This window comes from Callithrix jacchus, chromosome 14 (genome assembly GCF_049354715.1).
Source record: "Callithrix jacchus isolate 240 chromosome 14, calJac240_pri, whole genome shotgun sequence".
Lineage (NCBI taxonomy): Eukaryota > Metazoa > Chordata > Mammalia > Primates > Cebidae > Callithrix > Callithrix jacchus.
In genome coordinates, this window is record NC_133515.1 from 111,273,785 (window position 1) to 111,298,961 (window position 25,177).

The 25,177-nt window shown below is 47.9% G+C and overlaps 1 protein-coding gene across 8 annotated transcripts in view; it reads right to left on the bottom strand.

Moving 5' to 3' along the window:
* The window catches only part of DCDC2C (doublecortin domain containing 2C), a 147,974-nt gene that overhangs the window by 114,210 nt on the left and 8,587 nt on the right, over positions 1 to 25,177 (bottom strand). For 5 of the 8 annotated variants that reach the window (XR_004733850.3, XR_008476500.2, XR_013526220.1 and 2 more), the window contains exons 3-4: positions 6,234 to 6,310; positions 1,452 to 1,538 (exon numbers count right to left, since the gene is read on the bottom strand). Coding sequence is in view for 4 of the 8 variants with exons in the window: in XM_035273313.3 (XP_035129204.2) it covers positions 1,452 to 1,538; positions 6,234 to 6,310 (164 nt within the window). In the remaining 4 variants the exon portion in view is untranslated. The remainder of the gene's footprint in view (positions 1 to 1,451; positions 1,539 to 6,233; positions 6,311 to 25,177) is intronic. The other 3 variants (XR_013526221.1, XM_035273314.3, XM_035273312.3) reach the window with 1 other exon arrangement.

Consider the following 25,177-nt stretch of genomic DNA (forward strand, 5'->3'; position numbering starts at 1 on the left):
CCCAGCAAACTGCTATTATTAAAATGGAGGGGTATGGTATAAAGAAGTCAGATGAGACTTGGGAAAATAAATGGGCTAATAAATAAGCCAAACTGGGACCTCTTCCCCCACCACTTGTGAAACCCACATGGTCTCCTGGCCTTGAGCCCACACCGCTGGTTCCGGGCCCTTGATGGGGTTATTCGCCCTCTGCTACTGTCTGAATTCTGTGTCCCCTCATCCCCCAGTTCACGTTGAAACCAAATCCGCAATGCAAAAACATCAGAGGGGAGGCCTTTGAAAGGAGATGCGGTCATGAGGGGCTTAGGTTCATGACTGGGGTGAGTGCCTTTATACAGGAGGCCTCAGAGAGCTCGCCTGCCCCTCCATCAGGGAGGACACAGAGAGAAGGCACCTCTGTGCCAGATGCCAAACCCGCTGGCACCTCCATATCAGCCTCCAGAACTGTGGGCAAAAATTTCTGTTGTTTATAAACTACCCAGTCCCCACGTATTTTGTTATGGCAACCTAACCTCCCGTGAAGGAAACAACTTCTTCAAGATGCCTCCCAAGGAAATAACACAGGAGCTCCACATGCCCCACCCAAGTCTATCGCCAGAGTCACTGTACATGGTTACACCTGACTCAGCCCAGAAAGGTCCAAATGCAGCACATACTGGACAAACAATGGCTTGAACCCTTTAGCTTTTATCTGGACCAAGCAGCTGCCCCTCACGTCATCTGCCAGAAACATAGCCCTGGGAAAATTCTAAACATGGGCTGAGGAAGGGAAACAGCTTTCTCTGGCCCCCTCCTTCACTGACAAGCAGACTTTATCCAATTACCAGAGTCCCAGCAGCCAATACGTCCCCAATATGTCCCCACACTGATCTGCATGTTTTCTAAGCGGCTAGAGATTTTTCCGATGCCAAAATGCCTCCACGATGTCAGTTGCCAACATTTTTCTGGAAGTAATCTATCCCACTTGGGGTATCCCCTCTACAATTTCTAATGAAAGATCACATTTTACTAGCAAAATTACACAAGCACTAAAAATACAACACATCAGTCAAAGACTCCACCGCCCTTACAGCCTCAGCCAGCAGGCCTCTTAGGAAGAGCCCATGGTGTCCAAAGTCCAAGCTGGCTAAGCTGTCTGAAGAACTGGGCTTTCTACGGCCAGGGGTGTCACCCATCCTTCTTTTGACTCCCAGACCCTCACCCCATCCTCCTCAGACACGGTCTCCCTTTGAAACCATTACAGGAAGACCTGAGAATGCCCCACACCCCCTGGCTAACAAGGGATTTCAATTTAACGCAGTCTGACATCCTCAGACACTGTCGGGAGCTAATTAAATACACACAGTCCTACAATCAACGCCACTTTTCCTCTCAAACTCCTTGACCAGCCTTTACACAATTTGCAGATATGAGATCTGGTATTTTGGAAGTGCCCCCATCAGGAAACTAACCTTGAATCCACACAAGAAGGACCTCGTGCTGTTTTGTTCATTGCTGATCCAATTACAAGGTGTTCAACCTTTGTCCATGTCTCATGGCTAAAAAAACATATAAGGATGATTCAGACTGGAAAGCATCTAACCAGAGGTCTCAAACCACAGTTGTACCGACGGCCTCCAGCAGCAGATGACAGCCAGAGGCAGACAACTGTCCCAACAACCGTGGAACCAGCAGGTGATGCCATGACACGGGTGGCTTCTCTCCAGATCATGGAACAAGAGCCCACGACGCTCCTGCCTTTTCACACTCCCCAACAAACTAAATCTCCTCCTACGATTCCTGCATCTTCTTCCCAATTGCATCAACTACTCCTTGCTCCCCAGAACCACACCCAGCCTTCCACTGGGCCCTCCCTGGTCCCCCAGTCTCACTCTGCCTGTGCCTTCCTAGGGCGGTCACCACTCCCTCATTCTCTCGGCTCACCAGGCAGCCAATGAGACCAACAGGTGAATTCCTGGGTCTGCACTCACCGCCCCCTTCCTTACTCAGTCCTGAAACTGGGAACCCCTTCATAGTGGCCTCGTCTTACCCATAAATAAGGTCCTGACAGGAAACATCCCATACATACCACCAGAGCAGTCCCCTTCTGAAGTGGCACAAACTGTAACTTGTAGTCCCCCAAGGCTGGGACTACGACATGGCCTCGTGAGCTCAGCAACGTGACCGTTCACAGGAAATCAGCCTAATAGACTTGGCCTGTCTGTGGGACACAGGGAACCCTTCGTGTCCCTGTGGCAAGACACTTTCTATTCCCATGAAACGGGCTCAGTGTAAGGACCAGACTCCCTTTAGGCATCATCTTCCTTCAACACCCCATGACGTCAACATCACAGGAAATTATTTGGCAAAGAAACCAGGCAAATGGGATTGCGGGTTGAACACGACTAAAACGCCCAACCAGCAAGAAGACAGTAGTCTACTGTTACTTTCCTCCCTCTGGGGATGACTCCTGCTTAGCCTGTCACAACCAGGACAGGCAATACCCAATAACCTGATGCTCATAAAGGTCATTATTGTGTATGATGTGGTCATAACACTTAGAAAGTGCAACCAGCCAGTGGACTGGGTCCTGTCATGTGGCCCATGCTGACCTTAAAGTGGCTAAATGTGACAAACTTCGCAAAGGAGACTCAGAAACACGAGTGCTGCTCCAGCTTCTGGTCCTGAGACTTGTGGACCAAGCACTGGTGGACAGGGACCCACCTTAAGTGGGACCTGCTGCCCGGAGCCCGCCTAGTAGGGTGGACTTTTCCTCCTGCAGCACCCTTGCCTGTGACAATGGATACACTACAAGGTTACAAAGGGGGTCAGCAAAGCCAGCCCCAGACCTGGAAGATTCTCTCTCCAACTCAGGACGAGCTGCGGCATCATTAACCCCAGAAGTGTCAGCACTTTGTAAATGACTTCACAAAACAGACTAGCCTCGGACTACTGACTGGCAGCCAGGGAGGTGTTTGTGCAGAGTCAGTCCTCAGTGTTACCTGTTTGTAGATGACACTCGAGTGGAAATCTGGCAAGAGACCCTCACAGCAAAGGCTCATACCCAAGACACAGCTGACTCAGCTTATACCCTCCAGAAGGACTGACTTGACTCGCCTTTAAAGGATTTCCTCCACTCACTGGATGGTTTACGGAGCTACTTGAGAGACTCAGTTTATTATTTTTTTTTAGAGACAGGGTCTCACTATGTTGCCCAGGATTGTCTCAAACTCCTAGGCTCCAGTGATCCTTCTGCCTCGGTCTCCCAAAGCGCCAGGATTATAGGCATGAGCCACTGTGCCTGGCCTCAGGCTTCTTTGTATCCATTCCAGCGGTCATGCCTTCATCTCCCGATGTACACCACCCTTGTGGGAGGGTTGTGCTCCTCGGCCATCTCTCAGCTCCTCCTGAACACACAGCAGTTGGAAGCAAAAGCTGGACTGTCCTCCTCAACTCCCCCTTATGACAGGCAGTGGTTGTTCTACAAGAAATATACCTGCTGTCCCTCATGAACAGGAAGAGGGACCGAGTGTTGCAGAACTGAGTGTCAGCCTATGACAACTCTGCCCCAAATCTGCACCAAGACAACCAACTCTAACCCGTGTCCAGCAGCAGCAGGCCACAGCCGTAGGATGACCCCAGCCCCACCACTAAACTCCCACCTGAAAAAACCCAGGGCTGCCAGGAACATGTACTGTTCGCCCCAGCCCACACCTGAGATAGGCTCCTGACCGCTTTCTTAGAGCATTGACAAATACACATCTCTTGCAATGAGACGCTCTCCCGCACCTAAGACCCCTCCCTTGAACTGCAAGCCTCAGGCAGGATGGGGCCTGTCTCCCAGTCTCTGGCGGAGGACAGAATCCTAATTTCCAGAACTGCCAGTCAGTACCAGGACCAGAGCTTCCATCTGAGCCTCAATCTCCAGACTGATGACTTCCAACCCATGCACTCACCACCAGCTCAAGCCCTAGGTGACCCCATTGTGGGAGCCCCAGGTTTTGTCTGGATGTGGGAGCATCCAGCTGCCACAGAACACAGCTCAACAAGCCACTCACCCCTCACCGACCCTCCTCAGCCAGGAAAGGTCACGGCCAGCCTCTCTCTCCTGAGCATCTATGCCTCTGAAAGCCATCATAACTGTTGTTTATGTGTTTTTATAGTTACAAGGACTCCAAGGAACTTGACCAGGATTTTTCGTGGTAGGAAGGACCCTGCATTCAGATGGATATTTGGGTCCATCTAGTGGAACTTCCAACACACCGAGACAAAGGATGGCCAATGCTGCCCCAGTGGGTGGCTTCTAATTGAAAAGAATAATCATGTCTGTCAAGTGAGTGAGGCTCACTGACGGCCTGGGTCACACCACCAAATGTGGTCTAGTGATGGTGCCTTTGGCAAGAAGGACTCACAACGTCACAACACAACGACGTTCCCTGAGTCGCCATATGTTCTGCAGGAAATATGTCATTAACAGAACTTAGAAATACTGTGTCATTTATTATTTCAAAACAGCTCTCAGGTACACGAAAGATGTATTTAGGTGGCCCCCTTGAAGAAGCTTAAAGTAAGGTTTTTTTTCTTTTTTTTTTTTTTTGAGACGGAGTTTCGCTCTTGTTACCCAGGCTGGAGTGCAATGGCGCGATCTCGGCTCATCGCAACCTCCGCCTCCTGGGTTCAGGCAATTCTCCTGCCTCAGCCTCCTGAGTAGCTGGGATTACAGGCACGCACCACTGTGCCCAGCTAATTGTTTTTGCATTTTTAGTAGAGACGGGGTTTCACCGTGTTGACCAAGATGGTCTCTATCTCTTGACCTCGTGATCCACCCGTCTTGGCCTCCCAAAGTGCTGGGATTACAGGCATGAGCCATCGCGCCCGGCCTAAAGTAAGGTATTTTAAAGAAATGGCCATTGAGATTCTAAGGAAAAGTGCAAGGAGCCAAGTCTGGCAAATTCGGGGTCACCGTCTTTCCTTCATCTTTCTCCTTCCCAGCCTGGGGATCTGTCCCGTGAATCAGGGAGTTTCCAGCCTCATGAGCCTCCAAGCCCTTGCCTCTCGGGACTGAGAGGACACATGGTAGCAGTGACTCCAGCTCACACAGGGCTGGGATGAGACACCGCTGCTGGTACCCCCACATGAACAGCCCAGGATTCTCTGGAAACTCACTAAAATTGCTTCCATTCGGACCAGCACGTGGTAAAATGGAAAGATGTCCACGTCAGGGCTTTTAATCACTAAAATACTAAAACATCCCAATAAAAGGACACAGGGAAGAACGGTCGATCAGAGAACTGCTACGCTGTGACAAGCCCGGTGGGGCTAGCTGCAAACATTCCTGAAGCTACCCCCACCAGAGCGTGCTGCACAGATATCCCCAGCCCTGTTTTCCACAGCGGGAGACAGCCCCAGAGTGAAGCAGCAGGTGCAGGTCCCAAGCTGGTAAGTACAAAAGCCGGGATGTGAACCGACGTTGAGTTTGAGTCAAGTGCGCTGTCTTTTTCCAACCCCAAAAACATAATGCAGACTGACACAGACAGAGCTCACGACTAGTCCCATTGCCTTCCGCTGAGCACCTCGGTGCCTGGCACTGCCGGGGGCATCCCAGGGCAGTGGCCAGCGAGGCTCTAATGCATTCTGCTCCTGCAGCAGTACCTGGTTCGGATGTGCTGTGGCCCGCAAGGGCCTTTGGTAGCAAGAGGTGGTGGGGCGAGGAAACAGCTTTTAAGTTTCCCTTCAACATGCTGCAGCTGCAACTGCTACATTAAAAACACCAAAACAGTTTCCTGTTTCACGACACATGCCTTCTGCTGTGGACTCACACGTTTAACTGTTGCATTATAACAGTATTACATGTCAACGGTGTGGTTATGACCTTGATTTATATAGAAACCAAATATTTAGTCAAAAAAAATCAAAACAAAATTTAAGAGCCTAAAACTAAGCTGTGTGTGAAGCTCTGCTCTTCGCATCCCCGGGTGAACGTTCTGCAGACAACGGCACTGGATTGCTTTTCTTTTCCAAAATTAGGGCTCAAGAGGAGAAAGAAAGGGTAGCACCTGAACAGTTGAGGCAGAGAGAAGGTGGTCTAGGAAAAAGAAATCAGCTGTCGGGGCGTGAGAGCAGGAGACAGTGGGGTGAGGAGGAGGAGGAGGAGGGACAGCAAGGACACTAAGGAGCGTCTGTCGGGTTAGAAAGTCTTGTTTTTAGGCAGCTATGGCACAGTTTGATTTTTTCACCCATAATACTGTACTCACTTTATATGTCGGGATATACGATGACATGTTTGCCACCTGGAAGGCACATTTATGTCACAATGCACCACCGGTTTGATCTGGAAAAGGAAAAAATAAGCCTGAGAATTCAGTTCAAATTAGCCAACACTTGCTAAATTCAACAGTGTGCACAGCACTGCCCCAAAACAGGAGCAAAGGGGGAAATTCCTCTGTCACTAGAACCCACAGGGGCGGGTCAGGTGCTGGGAGGAGACCTGGCAAGTGCAGTCGAGGTGATCCAGGGCTCAGGGCTCTGCACTGCATGTGGGGGAGGTGCAGGGTGCGGGGGCTGGGCCGACTGCCAAAGGTGCCACCAAAGGCCGGGCATCCATGCTAGGGAGGCTCCCCGTGGTGCCCAAGGAGCTTTGCTGGCCAAGTTATGGGGCCCCAACAATGGACATGTCGCTTCTGATTCCATCATCAGACTCCAGCCAGAATGTCGTGGCCAGCAGGCAGAGCCCCTCGGCCTTCTCTCCTGGTTGCTGTGAATGCAGCCTGAGAGGCCAGCCAACCACCACACATGGCCACAGCCTGTCTCAGGTCCACTGCAGATGAAACACCAATGGGGAAAAGAACTTCTGAGACCTGTCCCAGGTAAGCAGAGCCTGTCATACTCACAGCCACCCTGTTTAAGAGTATGCAGAAAAGCAAATGGGGGAGCTCTTATTGGGAAGGGATGTTAGCCCCCCTCCCCCGTGCCGAGTGCCAAGATCCTGACCCACCCACGAGGCTGAGGCTCACCGAGGACACTCAGCACCTCAGGCCTGACCTTCCTCTGAAGAGCTGCTCCCCTGTCCATGTCCCGTCTCCACAACATCCCCCGTCCACCAGGATTAGAAGCTTGGGTCCCTTCACACCTCCCACCCCTGGATTCCCCCAGATGGGGACGCTGTCTGCCTCTGCCCACACATCCGCTGCAGCTCCACTGCCTGGCTCACACCCCCGGCTCTCACCTGGATGCTGGTGACATCCACTCAAGGGCTCCTCACCAGGGTCCCACTCTGTCACCTCCCACGGACACCAACAACTTCCCCACAACACCGCTGGACACAGTCTCCCTCCTGACCCAGCCGGCAGCCTCGTCACTCTGCACCCCACACCCTCCATGTTATGCTCCTTCGGCCACCCTGGCCCCCAGCCAGTCCATGTGCTTCCTAGGGCCTCTGCTGCACAGTGAGGGCCTCTGCTCCAGCCCCACAGCCTCTCCACCTCGAGCGCCCACCTTCACCACCTGTCCAAGGCCCAGCACTGGGAAGCCGCCTCTCAGCTGCAGCAGAATCCATCACCCCTCCTGGCACTAAGCCGGATTTACTCGGCATCCTTCTTACTGCCTACTTCACACCCACCCAGGAAACTCGCGGCACAGACACACGGTGGTACGGGCCCTGCCCACACCCCATCCCCCAGAAGGTCAACAGGGCCTCCTTCCACATCTAAGGCTGCTAATCCACGCCCTCCTCTCCAAGCTGCAGCTCCCTCTCCCCTCCCAATTAGACCCTACTTAGCACAGAAGAGGTTCCAGCAGCTCAGCATCTAGGAGTCCATGCTGACGAGGAGTTCAGGTGAGACAAAAGTGTCCCTCCCTCAGTTCCCAGCTCTGCCTTGAGACTCAGCTCTTAAACCTCACCTCTGCCAGTGTCCTGCTGCCTGCCCGCTTGCCCACTCCAATGCCAGATCACCAGCTGGGGGGCTCTGCTTCCCAAATCAGACAGTGGTAATAATTTTTCCTGCCTGACCCAGTAGGGAGGGTCCTCCTGAGGCCCTGCTCCTCTGTCTCCTCAACACCCAGACCCCACCGGGTTCCACAACTCACGCACAAGACCATGAGACGAACCACTTAACCTATTAATGTTACAGGAGCTGGACTACATCACCCCAAGTTGAATAATGTCACCTATAAAAGCCTTGGCCAAGAAGAGCACCCAAGCCATGCACCCCAGATGCACAGTGAGAGAGAGTGAGCTGCATACCTCATTACAGTGAGAACTGGGTTTTGAAAGAGGAGCGGGGATAGGAGTTACTCCGGGTCTTCTGTCCCTGAAGAAGACCAGGGAGGTGTGTCTCATAGAGGGGCTTGGGGGAGGAGCCGAGACAGCCACAGCTGCCACTGAGAGGCCGTTCTGGCACCTCCCTGAGATCCTACAATGCCTTCCGTCAGAACGGAGAGCTGCCCGAGAGGCAGCCTGGCAGACGGGAAGACCCCAGGCTTTGGAAATGGTCAAACCTGGATTCCAATCCCAGCTCTTACTGTCCACGTGGTCTGGAGAGGCAACTACGCCTCTCTGAGCCGCAGCTGATTAAGTTTTAGAATGGGGATCGTCATGCCTTACAGAGTTCTTACGAGAATAACACTGAGATGACAATGAGATAACATTTTATAAAAGGCACAATGCAATACCTATAACAGTAAGAAATATTCAATCCAATAAATATGAGAGTCCCCCCCCCTCTGACACACACACACAGAAACACAGACGGAGACAGAGAAGCGGGGAGGGGGGCTGTTCAGGCACCTCCATGTTGATACGGGCCAAATAGAATTTCTGATTTTATTTGTAGCCAATGGATCAACCCAGGCTTCCCCACCTAAGAAAATGGAGCCACCCCAGCCCCGTTTGTTCAACTATAAAGTCTGCGTGGCATTCTTGGGTCTTCTCATCCTTTATGCCATCCGTGCATCCGTCAGCTCAACTTCAAAGCCGCACCTCTGACCCTTCGCTTCTCACCACTTCCACCATCTCTCCCCTGCCCCACGAGGATCCTTCCCGCGTGGCAAGCAAAGCAGCCTTTGTAAACGCACATCAGAAGGTGGTGTGATGCCTCTCGGTGAGGCCCACCCTTGCCCTACCCGCCTCCATGCTGACCCTCAGGCAGCTGGCACTGGCTGCCTCTCCACCCTGCCTCTGCACCCCTCCTGGCCTCCCTGCACTCCAGACATGCTTGCGTTCTTGCAGTTCCTGAAACACCAGCCTGTTCCCACACGGGACCTGAGCCTGGAACGTCCTCACCGATCTTTGCCTGGTTTGCCCCTCTTATGTTAAGAAGTCACTTCGATGTCAGCTCCTCAGAGAGGCTCCCCCGCCTCCATCCGAGCACTTCATCCTGCCTCTCCTTTCTGCTTTTTTGCTTCCATCGTCGTTTTGTAGAATGGAAGCTTCCAAGAGCAGGGACCCTGTTGTCATGTTCAACCAAGTACCCCCAGTGCCTGAATGATGAGTGACCCCTAATAGGAATTCATAACTATTTCATGACTGCAAATGAATAATGAATGAATGCTACCATGACAAGGGAGGAAGAGCTCTGCTGCTCTGGAAAGGATTCCAGGAAAAGAGGCCACGGAAGAATGTGGAAATGCACAACTGCATCCAGTTCACCCTGTTATCATACTACATACAAAATTAAACACACCTGCACACTCATGGGAGAAACCAACGCCATGAGCACCAATAGCAAGCATGAATTTACAGACCTCGTTTGAAAACGAAACGACAGAAACTATCCTCTGCAACATTCTATTAAAATACAGCCACCCTAAGAAGCAGCTTTCTGCTTGGTTGCATAAAATTACAGGAACAATGAGCTAATTGCTCTTTTCAGCTGTTAATGATTCATTAACCCTGATATCACCTGCCAAATTAAATAACCCCAGCAATTAGATAAAGTGATTCTGGACATTTTTTTTCTCTGTACTTCATAAAATAATCTCCTGAGCAATGTCAAGCACATATGTCTGAGAGTGATGACAGCCTCATTCACACTGGTCAGAGCCAAAGACTCACACCACTCATCTGTGCTGAGAGGCTGAAGGCTAGGAGGTTTAGACCTCTTCAACCAAGGCAGTTCAACCAAATCCAAATCAAAGGCGGAAGACTCAAGCTGACCACAGGTATATCTCCCCAAGGAGCAACCGCTGGTTACTGAATACTCACCGCGGATCAGGCATTTCAGGAGACTCTTTACCTGCATTCATACCTAACCCTCAACATAACCAGGCAAAATATCTAGGTAACAAAGAATCAGAGAGGTCATATGATCGTCCCAAGAACACAAAGCTATTAAGTGTCCTGGCCATGATAAGCCATCAAAAACATTGTATTTTACATTTTAGCAAAATGAGTACAGGAATCCTTGCCAATGTAGCCTAGTTCTCAGGAGCCTGTGCTTTGAATCATCCAGGATCCCAGTGCCGGCTCTGACACTTACTAGCTGTGTGGCCTTGATCAAGCTGTATAACCTCCCCAGCCTCAGCTGCCGCCTGCATGCAATGCTAATAGCAATAGTGCATGCCTCATAACGCTGTTGCCTCCAAAGCAAGTAGCACAAATAGATAACGCATTGTCAAGTGCTTAGCAGATGACTGACATGAAGGTTCAGTTGATAACAGTGTATTAGTTTGTTTTTACGCTGCTGATAAAGACATACCCAAGACTGGGTAATTTACAAAAGAAAGGGGTTCAATGGACTTACAGTTCCACATGGCTGGGGAGGCCTCACAATCACGGTGGAAGGCAAGGAGGAGCAAGTCACATCTTACGTAGATGGTGACAGGCAAAGAGAGCTTGTGCAGGGCAACTCCTGTTTTTTTAAAACCATCAGATCTCAAGAGACTCATTCACTAACACGACAACAGCACAGGAAAGACCCGCCCCCATAATTTAATCCCTCCCACTGGGCTCCTCCCACAACACACGGGAATCGTGGGAGTTACAATTCAAGATGAGATTTGGGTGGGGACACAGCAAAACCATATCAAACAGCAATTATTGTGGCTTTGTTGTTGTTTTCTCTTGAGCTCCAAAGTCCCTGCTCTCTCCACCTCTTCATGCTGCTCCAGCTACCCTCCACGAATATCCCATGGCCCTTTCCATGCAAAATATCCAACTAAAGCCTGCAGAGAATCAGAGAGGTCATATGATCGTCCCAAGAACACAAAGCTATTAGGTGTCCTGGCCTTAATCAGGAAACGATCACAGGAGGATCTCATGCAAAGTAAATTGTTCTGATCAAGCTCTCGTGTATTCAGCACCATGAGAGGTGAATTAACAGAGAAGGCTCTGAGAACAACTGTGCAGTAGGTGCATTCTGAATTACCAACATCTCCGCATCCCTAAGTTTCTCTCCTCATCACCATCATCACCACCCCAGCAACCCTAACCCCCTTCTCAAACAGTGGGGAGCACACATGCAAAGCAATTAACTAAGCAACAAGTATTCCTGAGCGGGCAACATTCAGAAGACACCCTTCCGTGACACCCTTTGTAAAAAGAAAATAGTAACAAATGAGACCAACCGCTCCTGGCTTGATGTTAATCACCTACATTATCTCCACTACAAACAAAATAACTGAAAAGGAAGAAAGAGGGAAGACTGAAACTATCAGAGTAGTGAGCAGACAAAACCAAGAACAGAAGAGGTGTGGCGAGTATAGGGGCATGCCACTTACACTTAATCGGCACAAACTTTGCCAAAGTTAACTGCTCCTTTCTGCAAATGGTTGGGTCATATACTTACAACAGAAGAGCACAGTCGCTGATGAATGTTGACCTATGGATGGGGAAGAGAGACTGATGATCTGTGCCCAGCCTAGGAAGAGGAAGACGTCTACAGAGTCAGCAGGGAGGTGAGAAGGGAGGAAGCGGGACGCAGTAGGACCAGTCAATCTGCTGTTCAAAAGCCTCTTCCCCCTGAGCCTGACCCTGAAACTGAAATCTCCAGCACTGGTTGCTCTTCGGGCCAAGGCACTATCTCCAAAATGCCTCTGACAACAATGCAGAGAAAGGCAGTTGGCTGTCTGTCAACACAGCAGCAGGGATCACGCACAAAGGCCTGAGCCCTGGAAAGGAAGGGTGTCTGGGGGGAAAGGACATCCCAAAGAGAAAGGGGAGACAGTGCTGAGGGGAGAGAAGAGATTCCCCAAAGAGACACAACCTTTTTTTTTTTAAAGAAGGGGTTTCACCATGTTGGTCAGGCTGGTCTTGAACTCCAGACCTCAGGTAATCCGCTCACCTTGGCCTCCGAAGTGCTTGGATTACAGGCGTGAGCCACCACACCCAGACTGAGACACAAAATTTCTAAACAAAATGTTAGCAAATAAAATTCAACAAATATAAAACAGATACTCTATGATCACATGGGGTTTGCCCCAGGAATGCAAGGTTGGCTCCATGTTTGAAAATCATTTCATGTAATTCATAATATTAACTAAAAATAAGAAATCATACAATCATCTCAACAGACATAGATAATGTGGTGCCCAGTCCAATTTAAATCCTAATCCTGTATCCCATTGAGAGTTTCTCCCCTTAGCTCAAGCCTGACCCAGCTGCACATGGGAAGGGTGCATGGTTATTTCACTGTTTCATAGTATTTTCCTCTGCCTTCAATCTCCTACTCATCTTGGCATCAGAACAAGGGAGCATCTAATACAACTGGAGCTACTGTCATCTGACCTTCTAGCTCCTCTTCCTTGGCAGATGTCCAAATATGTCTCTTTGGGGAGGGAGGGAGGTTGCAGACTTTAGTGAGTTCCTCTGAAAACCTCACAGAGACTCCACGCTGGACTATTCCTGATGCAGAATATTTCTGATACCTTCCCCAGCTGACTCTTGTTTCAAATCACAACCCTTTGCTGCATCCCCACAGACCTTTACCGTGGCTGGCAATGATTCTTAAACAGCTCAAGTCTGGCTACCTTTGAGGCAGTGACTCACCTCCCAGGGAAAGGCACAGACCTTTGCCACACCAGCTCCCCAGAGGGGACAAGTGCAGTTTCCACAGCTGCTATCTCCCCAAGCTGTCTTCACAGGCAGCACAGAGCCCATCATTCTTCAGGTGCCTTGAGGATGACAGAAGCAGGTGCCACCTCCACACTCACCTGCGAACCCAAACCCCTAGCACATGGGCTGGGGTGTCCCAAGCACACCCTCATCCTCTCAAGAGGTGCTTTACCCTGCAGCATCTGACCTGGTCCCTCCCACCACACCCCAGCACTCTGAGCTATCCTCTGGAACCTCACCTCTGATTTGAAGGGGCATGAAGCACCCACAGGGAGGAGAGAGAAAATGCCACAGCGTGGCCAGGCTCGGTGGCTCAAGCCTGTAATCCCAGCACTTTGGGAGGCCGAGGCAGGTGGATCACGAGTTCAAGAGATCGGAGACCATCCTGGTCAACATGGTGAAACCCCATCTCTACTAAAAATACACATTTTTCTAAAAATACAAAAATTAGCTGGGCATGGTGGCACGTGCCTATAATCCCAGCTACTCAGGAGGCTGAGGCAGGAGAATTGCCTGAACCCAGGAGGCGGAGGTTGCGGTGAGCCAAGATCACACCATTGTACTCCAGCCTGGGTAACAAGAGCGAAACTCCGTCTCAAAAAAAAAAAAAAAAATGCCACAGCGTTCACTACTCTCAATAGTTTCTTCATTCAATAAACTTGCTAGCTTACAGTCCTTATATAAGGTTTAAGGGTGATATGGGGCCTGTTTGGTAACTGAAGCATCTCTGACGTTTTTACACCTGATGCTTTAGAACATGGGGAGTGTCCACCAACATTCCAAGACATCAGGCAAGCCCCATCCAGCCCTCTGTGGGATGGGCTGTATAGGCAGGGGGATGCCTGACACGGCTGCCCCATCCCCATCATCCTGACCTCCAACCCACATCAACCCTAATCTTCACTGTGACCCTTCAGCACACTGGGAAAGGCAGGAAAGAGAAAGATGGCAGCTCCAGCTCAGAAGGGGGAGCAGAATGGCATCCAATGTGGACAGCCAGAGGCTTGGGAGGCAGTGGGGAAGAGCCCCTAGAGACGAAAATGGCTGCACCAAACCTGCAGGGTTTTGTAAGGCGCTTGATAGGAAAATACTCTGCCCCACACGGTGCTTGTTTCAGAGTGGGTGCTCAGTGAGGGTCTGCTTAGTTCCAGTGTTGACTGCATGGCGATGAGAACTGACCCCCGTCTTCCCTATACTGCCCCCCAGTCCACAAGGCACTGGACTTTCTCAGACAGCAATAGCCAAGCATGTCCTGGAGCTGAACACAGGAGAGGCTCACTCCTTGGGTCCAACCCGCGGCCCGGCCACATGAATCTCATTGATGGAAATAGCCACACGCCTGATTTATGCATCATGTGCCCACAGAGGCACACCCTGCTAAAAAATATAATGAGAACTGATTCTCTCAATGCCTCCAAAATCGCTGACTCTAAGAGCCAGAGAAGCTGTCCCATAGAATCAGACAGCCCGAGAGTCTGTGGAGCCTGTGGAGCCCCACACAGAAAGAAGCAAGGCCTCATCTAGGCCAATCCACAGAAGCAGCAAGGAGAGGAGAGGGCCCCTAAGGCCCTGCCAACCTCCAGCCTTCCTGTAAGCACTCAATACTGCTTCATTCATTTATTCAATGCCTATTCACGGAGGACCCGCCTCTGATGGTAGGAACTGTGCTAAGAGATAGGACAAAGTGGTGGAAAAGACCAACATTTGAGGCCAAGACCTTCCTCTGGCCACGGAGGGCTGGGAGCACAGAAGGACGAAGATAGACAAGTCAATAAGCAGTTCCATCACCCGGTGCCAGGGGCTCTGCTAAGGCCAGCATGGGTACCATGGAAGCACAGGAGAGGAACGTCTGACCCTCACTGGGGAGAAAGGAGGCTTTCTGGAGGAAGAGGCCTTTAGATTGAGACCTGAATTATAAGCAGAAACCAGTAATTGAGTTAAATAAGGCAGGAAGGACAGCATGCACTAAACCCTGGCTTGAGGAGGCATGTATGGGGAGAGGCCTTTGGGAAACTGACATCCATCGAGGACTAGATCTCAGACACAGAGTGGGGAGAAGTAAGAGACAAAGCTGGAGAAGAACACAGGGGCCAGATCAAAAAGAGCCTTAAAGGTCATGGTAAATAACACAGACTTCACCTCCCTGGAGCCAAGAGAAGTGCCTTAATGTGTGTGAACAAGGGGAGCAACATGCTCACACTAAAAAGGGACAAGGTCAGAAGCAGGGAGACCAGGGGAAGGCACAGACTCCTTCCAGGTGACCAAGCTCGGCAGCCTCAACGAGGCTAGGAGCAGCCGAGATGACGGCAGGTGAGCTGACCCGAGAGTAAATCAGGAGGTGGGATGCGTGGGCAGGGAGGGACTAGGGGTTGCTGGGAGAGGTAACGGTTGAGAAAAATGCCCAGGTTTCTGATTTTAGGAGCTGGGTGGACAGTTGCATCTTCTGGAATAGGAAACACAAGGTAAAAAATGGGTTTTGGGGCAGAGGGCAGAGTTCAAACTCGGGCATGCTGAGTTCGAGATGTCTTTGGGACATCCAAGTGACAGTGGCTGGAGATATGGGTCCTGACTTGGAGAGAACCGTGCGTCTTCAGCACATGGATGACTGCGGAAGTCATGAGGGAACGGAGTGGCGGTGGCCTGAACTACAAGAGAAAAGGATTTGGAGAGCACCCTGAAAGGAAAGGCAAGGACTATAGTCCCACAAGTAAAAGAAAAAGAGTCATAGAACATGAGAAGAGAGAAGAACTTCCGAAGAGAAGGAAAGAAATCGTTTCCACTGGATTGGAAAAATGTGGCACATATACACCATGGAATATTATGCAGCAATCAGAAATGATGAGTTTGTGTCGTTTGTAGGGACCTGGATGAATCTGGAGAACGTCATCCTCAGCAAACTGACACAAGAACAGAAAATGAAACACCGCATATTCTCACTCATAGGCGGGTGATGAAAAACGAGAACACATGGACACAGGGAGGGGAGTACTAAGCACTGGGGTCTATTGGGGGGAAAAGGGGAGGGCCAGTGGGAGGGGGAGGTGGGGAGGGATAGCCTGGGGAGAAATGGCAAATGTGGGTGAAGGGGAGAAGGAAAGAAAAGCACACTGCTATGTGTGTTCCTACGCAACTGACTTGCATGCTCTGCTCATGTACCCCAAAACCTAAAATCCAATAAAAAATTAAAAAAAAAAAAAAAAAAAAGAAATCGTTTCCAGGATGAGAGAGAGGACCACTCAGGCCTCTCAGCAGGGCTATGAGCAGCAAGGCCCAAATGTTCGTCTCCTGATGAACGGCAAACAAAGTATGCTGGATCCACAACCGAATGGAATTCAGCCTTAGAAAGGAATGCAGCCCTGATACACGCCGTGACGTGGATGAAGCTGGAAAATATCACGCTCAGAGAAGCCACATGCAAAAGGCCACATATCGCCTGAATCTGTTTACACGGAATGTCCAGAATATGCAGGTCCTATGGAGACAGCGGTTACTATTGTATATAATTCTATACAATTTTATATAATTATGACTCTATTATGAATATAATCATCCTCACCCACTCAAGGCCATTTCCCGAGTAATTCTCCCCACTTCGTTCACATCATCAGTTTTCCCTCTGCAATGGCTACTCCCATCATCACACACGATGTCACTTCTTAGAAAAACTCTTGGGCTCAAGCCTGTAATCCCAGCACTTTAGGAGGCCGAGGCGGGTGGATCACAAGGTGAAGAGATTGAGACCATCCTGGTCAACATGGTGAAACCGTCTCTACTAAAAATACAAAAAATTAGCTGGGCACGGTGGCATGTGCCTGTAATCCCAGCTACTCGGGAGGCTGAGGCAGGAGAATTGCCTGAACCCAGGAGGCGGAGGTTGCGGTGAGCCGAGATCGCACCATTGCACTCCAGCCTGGGTAACAAGAGCGAAACTCCGTCCCAAAAAAAAAAAAAAAGAAAAACTCTCTTGGCTCTGTCTCCCCCTCCAGTTGCCTCTACGTTTCTCTCCTTCCTTTAGAGCAAAACTTGTTTAAAGAGCTATTTGTATCTCCCACCTCTCTTCTATTCTTCTCTGCCCACAACCTCCACGTTACTAAATCCAACGGTCCCTTCTCAGTCTTCATCTTCCTCGTCTGACCAGCAACGTTTGACACAGATGGCCCACCCCATCTCTCACCACCCAGCATCCTGCACTCACCTGGCCTTTTTCCAGCCTTCTTTGCTCCCTCTCACCTCCCTGCCCCCTAAGCACTCCAGGACCCTGTCCTCGGAACTCCCCTTTGTTCTGCCCACACTGACTCCCAGCATGAATTCATAATCACCAACGCCACCACACTGACCTGAATCCCCACTGTCCCTTGCCTGGATCACTGCAGCTGCCTCCTACTTGTGGCTATCAACATGGCAGCCAGACACTCTGGCTCAAAGTCAAATGTCACTCCCTGAACAACAGGCCACGGGCCTTTGCACCATCAGGTCTCCTTCTCAGGATGCTTTTACCCAAGATATCAAATTGCCAGCTCCCTCACTTCTTTTGAGCCTGGACTTGAAAGTCACTTCCTCAATGAAGACCACCTGGTCATCCTCTCTAAAATCAAACAGCTCCCAGCATGACATTTCATATCCCCCACATACTCTACACTGTATGGCTTTTGTTTATTGTCTGTCTCACCGCCGAAAGTGCAAGCTCCTTGAGGGAAGGGATGTTTTCCCTTTCTGTACAACTGCTTCAAACAGTACCTGGTACATAATCAGTGCTCAAGAATTCTTTAGTGAAAGAATCATTGGGCTTAGTGGACATATGCATATTATTTGATGATGTGTTGCTGCTCTGGTGCAATCAGCCACAGGAAAGCAAACACTTCCAAATACACGAGTGTTGGGATTAAATCTGATGATGGACGGATGGATGGATGGATGGACAGATGGATGGATGGATGGAAAGCAAACACTTCCAAATACATGAGCGTTTGGATTAAATCTGATGATGGATGGATGGATGGATGGATGGATGGATGGATGGACAGATGGATGGATGGATGGAAAGCAAACACTTCCAAATACACAAGTGTTGGGATTAAATCTGATGGATGGATGGACGGAAAGCAAACACTTCCAAATACACGAGTGTTGGGATTAAATCTGATGGATGGATGGACGGAAAGCAAACACTTCCAAATAGACGAGTGTTGGGATTAAATCTGATGATGGACAGATGGATGGATGAATGGACAGATGGATGGATGGATGGATGGATGGATGGATGGATGGATGGATGGAAAGCAAACACTTCCAAATACACGAGTGTTGGGATTAAATCTGATGGATGGATGGATGGATGGATGGATGGACGGACGGATGGACGGATTGAAACTTTAGAACACTGTGATGACCAGAATACATTTAACCTCTATTTCATAGATACAGTCATACCCATTAACTGAGCATCAGAGAAGTTAATTTATCTAAATGACAGAGCCCATGATATTTCCACAAAGCTACAGCACCAGCATGGCAATGTGTCAGGAAAATTAAGGATAACACACAGCATGTGGGTGGTGTGGGGAACACCCAGTCTCACAATGGGCACAGATTTAACTTGGTATAACCTCTCAAGAGAGCAGTTTAGTAGGATATATAAAAATGTTCTCTAAATGTCAAGCAAAACATGGCTGGTTTTAAAAACATAAGTCACACGTCACTTAATGCAATACTTTAAATCCACTAAAGAGTATTACAGGAGCCTATTCCTTGACATGTAGAGATTTCACAATGCATCATTAAATAGAAAGAAATTTCAAAAAATGTAGATTATGCTCCCATTTTGCTTAAATATATTTATAAAGCTAGAAGTATATACATGTACATAGGTATATGTGTACATATCAAAAGCATATGGAAAAACAGTGGTTAATCTCTGAATGATAGGACATGAATACGTTTTTCTTTTAAATTACATATGCTTTCTCATTTTTCTACAATGAGCATGAATTATATGGTACTTTATTATTATTATACTTTAAGTTCTGGGGTACATGTGCAGAATGTGCAGGTTTGTTACATAGGTACACACGTGCCATGATGGTTTGCTGCATCCATCACCCCGTCATCTACATTACGTATTTCTCCTAATGCTGTCCCTCCATCATTCCCCAACCCCGATTATCCCTCCCCTAGCCCCCAACCTCCCAACAGACCCCAGTATGTGATGCTCCCCTCCCTGAAAATGAAAACAGAAGCTTCAAAAAAATGTGTCCCCAACAGGGCATCAGCAAACAGCAAACAGTGGTCTTGCCATTGGCCAGACCACTAAGAAATATGGAGGAAGTGAATATAGGTTCAGCCAGACGGAAGTACCGCAGCCCAAGCTTCAGTCACTTGGACAAAGTTAAATTTTACTCTCCAGGCTTTTCAGTAAGGCAGGAAATCATGTAAAACAGTTTATGAAAATGCATATTTAAATTAATTTTATAACATCTTTAAGTTAGATTCACTGGCAGCTACTGGTATTTACTGGTAGCTATGATCTAAAAACTTCATCTCAGCAAATCACATCCTTCTCTTCCATGACAAAAATGTGGTCTAAATGAATGGTACACTTGTTGTTAGTCCAGGACAGGCCCCTGAAAGAGCAGAATCGGAACACATCCTTCATGGGGGAGAGAAAACATTGAATTGGGATTTATCTGTTCCTAGTAAATCTGCCCAAATCTCTAAAACTTGAGATTGCAAACCAGAAATTTCCATGTTGTTTAAAAGGACTACTATGAGAGAAGTCCTTCCATTGAAGTAAGACCAGGGACGCTTTTCTCACCAACATGACACAGTCAATGAAAGCCAAGATCGCAAGAGCATTTTTTGCTAATCTAATTTTCCTTGTCCCTCCATTTAATGATAAGCAATTTCAAATTCATTATGTTGAAGTTATTTTAAAAATCATTTCTGTTATAATATTAAATGTATGTTATAGTATTCTAATTAATTTTAAGTAAATTTCTACATAAATCAAAATCTCTTGGGAAGCTTCTTCAACTTTCTCACTAACATATTTTGACCAAAACAGAAATTATGTGAAAGAGTAATTTACAGAAGCTAGGTCTTTCTATTCTGTAGTAATGTATCACAAAATAAGACTAAATAACGTAGTAAAACATTTAAACACTGAACTTTTGGACTTGGCAAAAACTTATGCCACATTGAATCTGTAAAACAGTTTACACTGGGATTCATACTGCAGGCAACAATGGATCTGAAATTTGGATAAGATCAGCTGCAATGTCAAGGCCTTATGAATAATCACAGCACCGACTACTCACTGAGCTCTTGCTGTTTGTCAAAAGCGCCAGGCTGAGCGTTTCACAAAATCTCACTTAATCCTGCCCACAGTCTGAAAGACATTACTTTAGATCAGTCCCTGTGGATCTAATCCCAGATGACACACCACGAGTCATTTAGCCATTTCTCTATTGGTGGACATTCAGGTTGTCCCCAGCTTTTTGTAATTTAGAAACAAAATGCTACCATAAACAATCCTTAAACCCCAGTGTGTTATATAGTATACACATGGCCTTAGCTTCCAACTAGGTCTCCAGGAGCTTTTAGGGCTGAGGCATGCAGCTCCCCTGACCCTGGGCGCCCAGGATGCGGCTGTTCTCAACTCTCCCCAGAAAGAGGTGGAGCAGCAGAGGGGAAAGGCCCTCATCCTGGTGCTCTTCCTACAGAAGCTTCCCCAGCCCCTCACATGGCTCCTGGAGAAAGCTGTGCCCCATCCTGCTGGTGTCCTGCATTTCCCCTGGGAGAACTGCTTTGTACCTTTACTCAAAATACTGTGGGGTGCCTTCCGCTGCCACTGCACACCAGGGTTCTCTCTCTGTGATGTAAGGGCTTGAACATCTATCAGAAAAAAATTCCTGCGGTGACTTAATTCTATGAATTAAATGGAAGAAATTCATTTAACACTAGCAAGTTGTACAAAAGCAGTCATGGGTCTTTCCCTGGGAAAAGAGTGGGAGAAATCCTGGAATCGTTCCTAGAATGCTTGGTTTTAGTCCAAGCTCTGCTGCAAACGAGCCACCCAACTGCAGATGGCGCTTAACCTTTCTTCAACCCTTTACTCATCTTTCAAAGGGCAGGTATTAAGGCCCGCTCTGCCTCACTCACACGGTTGCTATTTTTCCATTTTTGTAGATGAGACTATAGGTGTGAAAACATGCTGAGAACATAAGCCACACAACATTCCATGTTAAAAGAGAAGGAACTTCAGGACATTGAACACGATGAAGAAGCATTCAAGGACTGACACGACTCTCCCATGCCCAGTGTGGCGTGCAGGCATCTCAGCCCTGGTCACGTGAATATGGCCACATACAAAATCGATGGCATGGAGGGCTCACAAAGAAACCCTACAGTCCTAGCACTTGGCATCTGACCAAAGCATTTCTATTTCTGGAACATAAAGAAAACAAGCAAAAACAAGTCTTTTTTGTTGAGACAGGGTTTCACTCTGTTGCTCAGGCTGGAGCGCTGCCGTGCAATCATAGCTCACTGCATCCTAAACTCCTGGGCTCAAGTGATCCCCCCGCCTCAGCTTCCCAGGCGCCACCATACCTGGCTAATTTTTTTTTTTTTTTTCACTTTTTGTAGAGATAGGGTCTTGCTGGTCGAGAATTCCTGGGCTCAAGTAATCGTCCCACCTTGGCCTCCCAAACTACTGGGATTACAAGTGTGAGCCATGGCATTGGCCGACAAGTCTTTTAGCTCATTAGGTATTACACTGTCTCTGTGATCATAGGTGCATGCCCATAAGCCAGAAGGCGGGCAAACTGTGGCTTAGTAAGTAGTAGTAACGCCACTGGGAGTGGCAGGCAGCCTTCGGTCCTGTGACTGGCTGGCTGTGTCCCCGTGTGCAACAGCAGGACATGGCTCTAAATCTCAGCTACTCTTACAGTCCCCTCCAGGCTCAGCGGAGTTCCTGGAGTGAATCACGTGTGTCGGCCAAAGCTCTCGGCGATGGCTCCAACTCATTCAGGGTTGGGTCCACCACTGACCTGTGTCCAAGCAAATGCTTGTCCCACCAGGACAAGCGTTTACACAACAAACAATAATAACTGGAAACCCTTTTTAGGAGTGACTACTTCCACAAAAGAAAACAGGGGCAGATCATGAGCATCAGGCACGTCCAGGCCATGCACATTGACATGATACTGCTCCATCCTCACAAGCAACGTGAGTTTTTAGAAATATTATGGGAGCCAGTCCAGAAGTAAATAGCAAAGACATTAAAATTATGCATGTTAATTCTACTTCTCTATAAATAGTCATTAATGTGAACAAACATGTCTCTACGAGGGGTCCATTATATTATATCACTGATTAAAATAGCAAAAAGGCAAAGTGTGCTCAAAGAGGCTGGGCTAAGTAATTATGATAAATTCACATGGTGGAATCGTTTTCAGGCGTTAAAAAATCATGTCTCAAAAGGACAGTTACAATGAGAAAATGGTCATGGCACATAGTAAATAAAAGGCAGATTAGAAGAGAGTATGTATTAATCCTGTTTCTGGAAACATATATGTGTATATGTATGTGCATGCATGTGTGTCTGTGTATCTATATTTGCTACCTGTGCATAGAAAAATAGAAATAGACATGACAAAATGCAAAGCGGTAATCTTTGGGAGGCAAAATTGGTAATTATTTTCATTCTCTTCATTGAGCTTTCCCGTGCAGTATATTTTTTAATAATTTCAACTTTTAGATTCGGGGGTACATGTGCAGGTTTGCTACATGAGTACCTTGTGCGATGCTGAGGTTTGGGGTATAATTTATTCTGTCACCCAGGCAGTGAGCGCAGTATCCAGTAGTTAGTTTTTCAACCCTCGCCCCGTTGCCTCCCTCCCCCACCTATTAATAGTGGCCCCCAGTGTCTACGGCCATCAACTTGCACCCATGACTACCTACTGTTTCGCTCCCACTTGTAGGTGAGAATATGCAGTACTTCGTTTCTGTTCCTGCATTAATTCACTTCAGATGATGGCTCCAGCTGCATCCGTGTGACTGAAAAGGACACAACTTGGATCTTTTTTGGCTGCATGGTATTCGACGGTGTATATGTACCGCATTTTCTTTTCCATCCACCACTGATGGGCACAAGCTGATTCAATGACTTTGCTATTGTGAATAGGGCTGCAGTTAATGTATGAACGCACGTGTCTTTCCGGTTACTTTCCTCTCTAAATGGTAGTTCTGTTTTAAGTTCTTTGAGAACTTCCAGTGGCCCTGCACGGTGGTAAATTAATTACATTCCCACCAACAGTGTATAAGCACTCCCTTTTCTCCATGGTCTCACCAGCAACTTCTGTTTTTTGACTTTTTAAAAATAGCCATTTTGATATTATTAAAAAGTCAAAAAACAACAGATGCTGGCAAGGTTGTGGAGAAAGAGAACACTTTACACTGTTGGTGGGAGGTAAATTAGTCCTACCATTGTGGAAGACAGTGTGGTGGTTCCGCAAAGACCTGCAGGCAGAAATACCACTTGGCCCAGCAATCCCATTACTGGGTATACAACCAAGGGAATATAAATCACTCTGTCATGAAGATACGTGCACACATAGGTTCACCGCAGCACTATTCATGATAGAAAAGACACGGAACCAACCTAAGTGTCCATCAATGACAGACTGGATAAAGAAAATGTGGTACATATACACCATGAAATACTATGCAGCCATAAAAGAGAGTAAGGCCACGTCCTTTGCAGGGACATGGATGGAGTTGGAAGCCATTATCCTCAGCAAACTAACGCAGGAACAGAAAACCAAACACCACATGTTCCCACTTGTAAGTGGGGGCCAAATGATAAGAACACATGGACACAGGGAGGTGAACACCACACACTGGTGCCTGTAGGAGGGAGGTGGGAGGGAGAGCATCAGGAAGCGCAGCTAATGGATACTGGGCTTAATACCTTGGTGATGGGATGATCTGTGCCCCAAACCCCATCGCACACGTTTGCCTGTGTGACACACCTGCACATCCTGCGCACGTACCCCTGAACTTAAAAGTTGAAGAAAAAATATATAAAATGATTTTTAAAATAGCCATTCTGGCTGGTATGAGATGGGATCTCACTGTAGTTTTAATTTTCTACACAGTATTCTTGATACTCCTCTCAATAGGAACTACTTTTATAATCACATTTTTGAAAAGAACAAAGTAGAAATTCAAAAATAAAACATGTTTGGAAAAATGAGGAAGATTACATAATTTTTATTGATACATAATAGTCATACATATGGGGAACATGTGATATTTTGATACATGTATACAATGTGTAATGAACAGGTAATTAGGATATCTATCACCTCAAACATGTATCATTTCTTTGTGTTGGGAACATTAAAAATCTTCTAGCCAAAAAAAAAAAAAAATACTAAAATAAAACATGTTTAAACTCTTTTGGGTAATGTAGCCTTATAGAGTGAGTGCCCAGCAACCTAGTGCCTGCTCTAGGAGGACAAGGCTTGCGTGGGTGTTGAAATCCTGGCGCGCCTGCCCAGCGTTTCACTTCTGTAGACCAAGGCTTCCTCTATGAGAAAACAAGATGTTTTCACAAGATACTCTGAAATTCCCCCCCATCCTGATATACTGCCTTTTAAGTCATATCTTACTGAAATCACTGAAATATTTAAAGGATGAACCGAGACTCACACTCTAACAAATGCTCTCGACGGTAATTTCCAGAATTATTGCTTAATCCCACTCCCAGCTCCACACGGAGAGCGGAAGCAGGTGCAGAGGTGTGCAGATGACCACGAATCATTTCCACTCTCTTTATTCAGGGAGCCCTGAAATTCAATGACTGCCAGAATTGCTGTCTCATTGGAAACTTGCCCTCGTGCCCTTGGCAAGTTACAACCTGAGGTGAGCAACGTAATAAATTTGACTTATTTTAACTGCCCTGAAGGGCAGACTCCAAGAAAGCAGCCGAACACTTCCAGAAGCTGTTGCTTGCCAATAGCTCTGGGGCTGCTGGCATGTCCTGCGTGGAGCTCTGGGTGGCATTCCGAGGACACAGAGAAGAGCAGCTTCTGTAAGATGTGGCAGGGAAGCACTTACCTAGTGCTGGCACGTTATGTATATTTTATCATT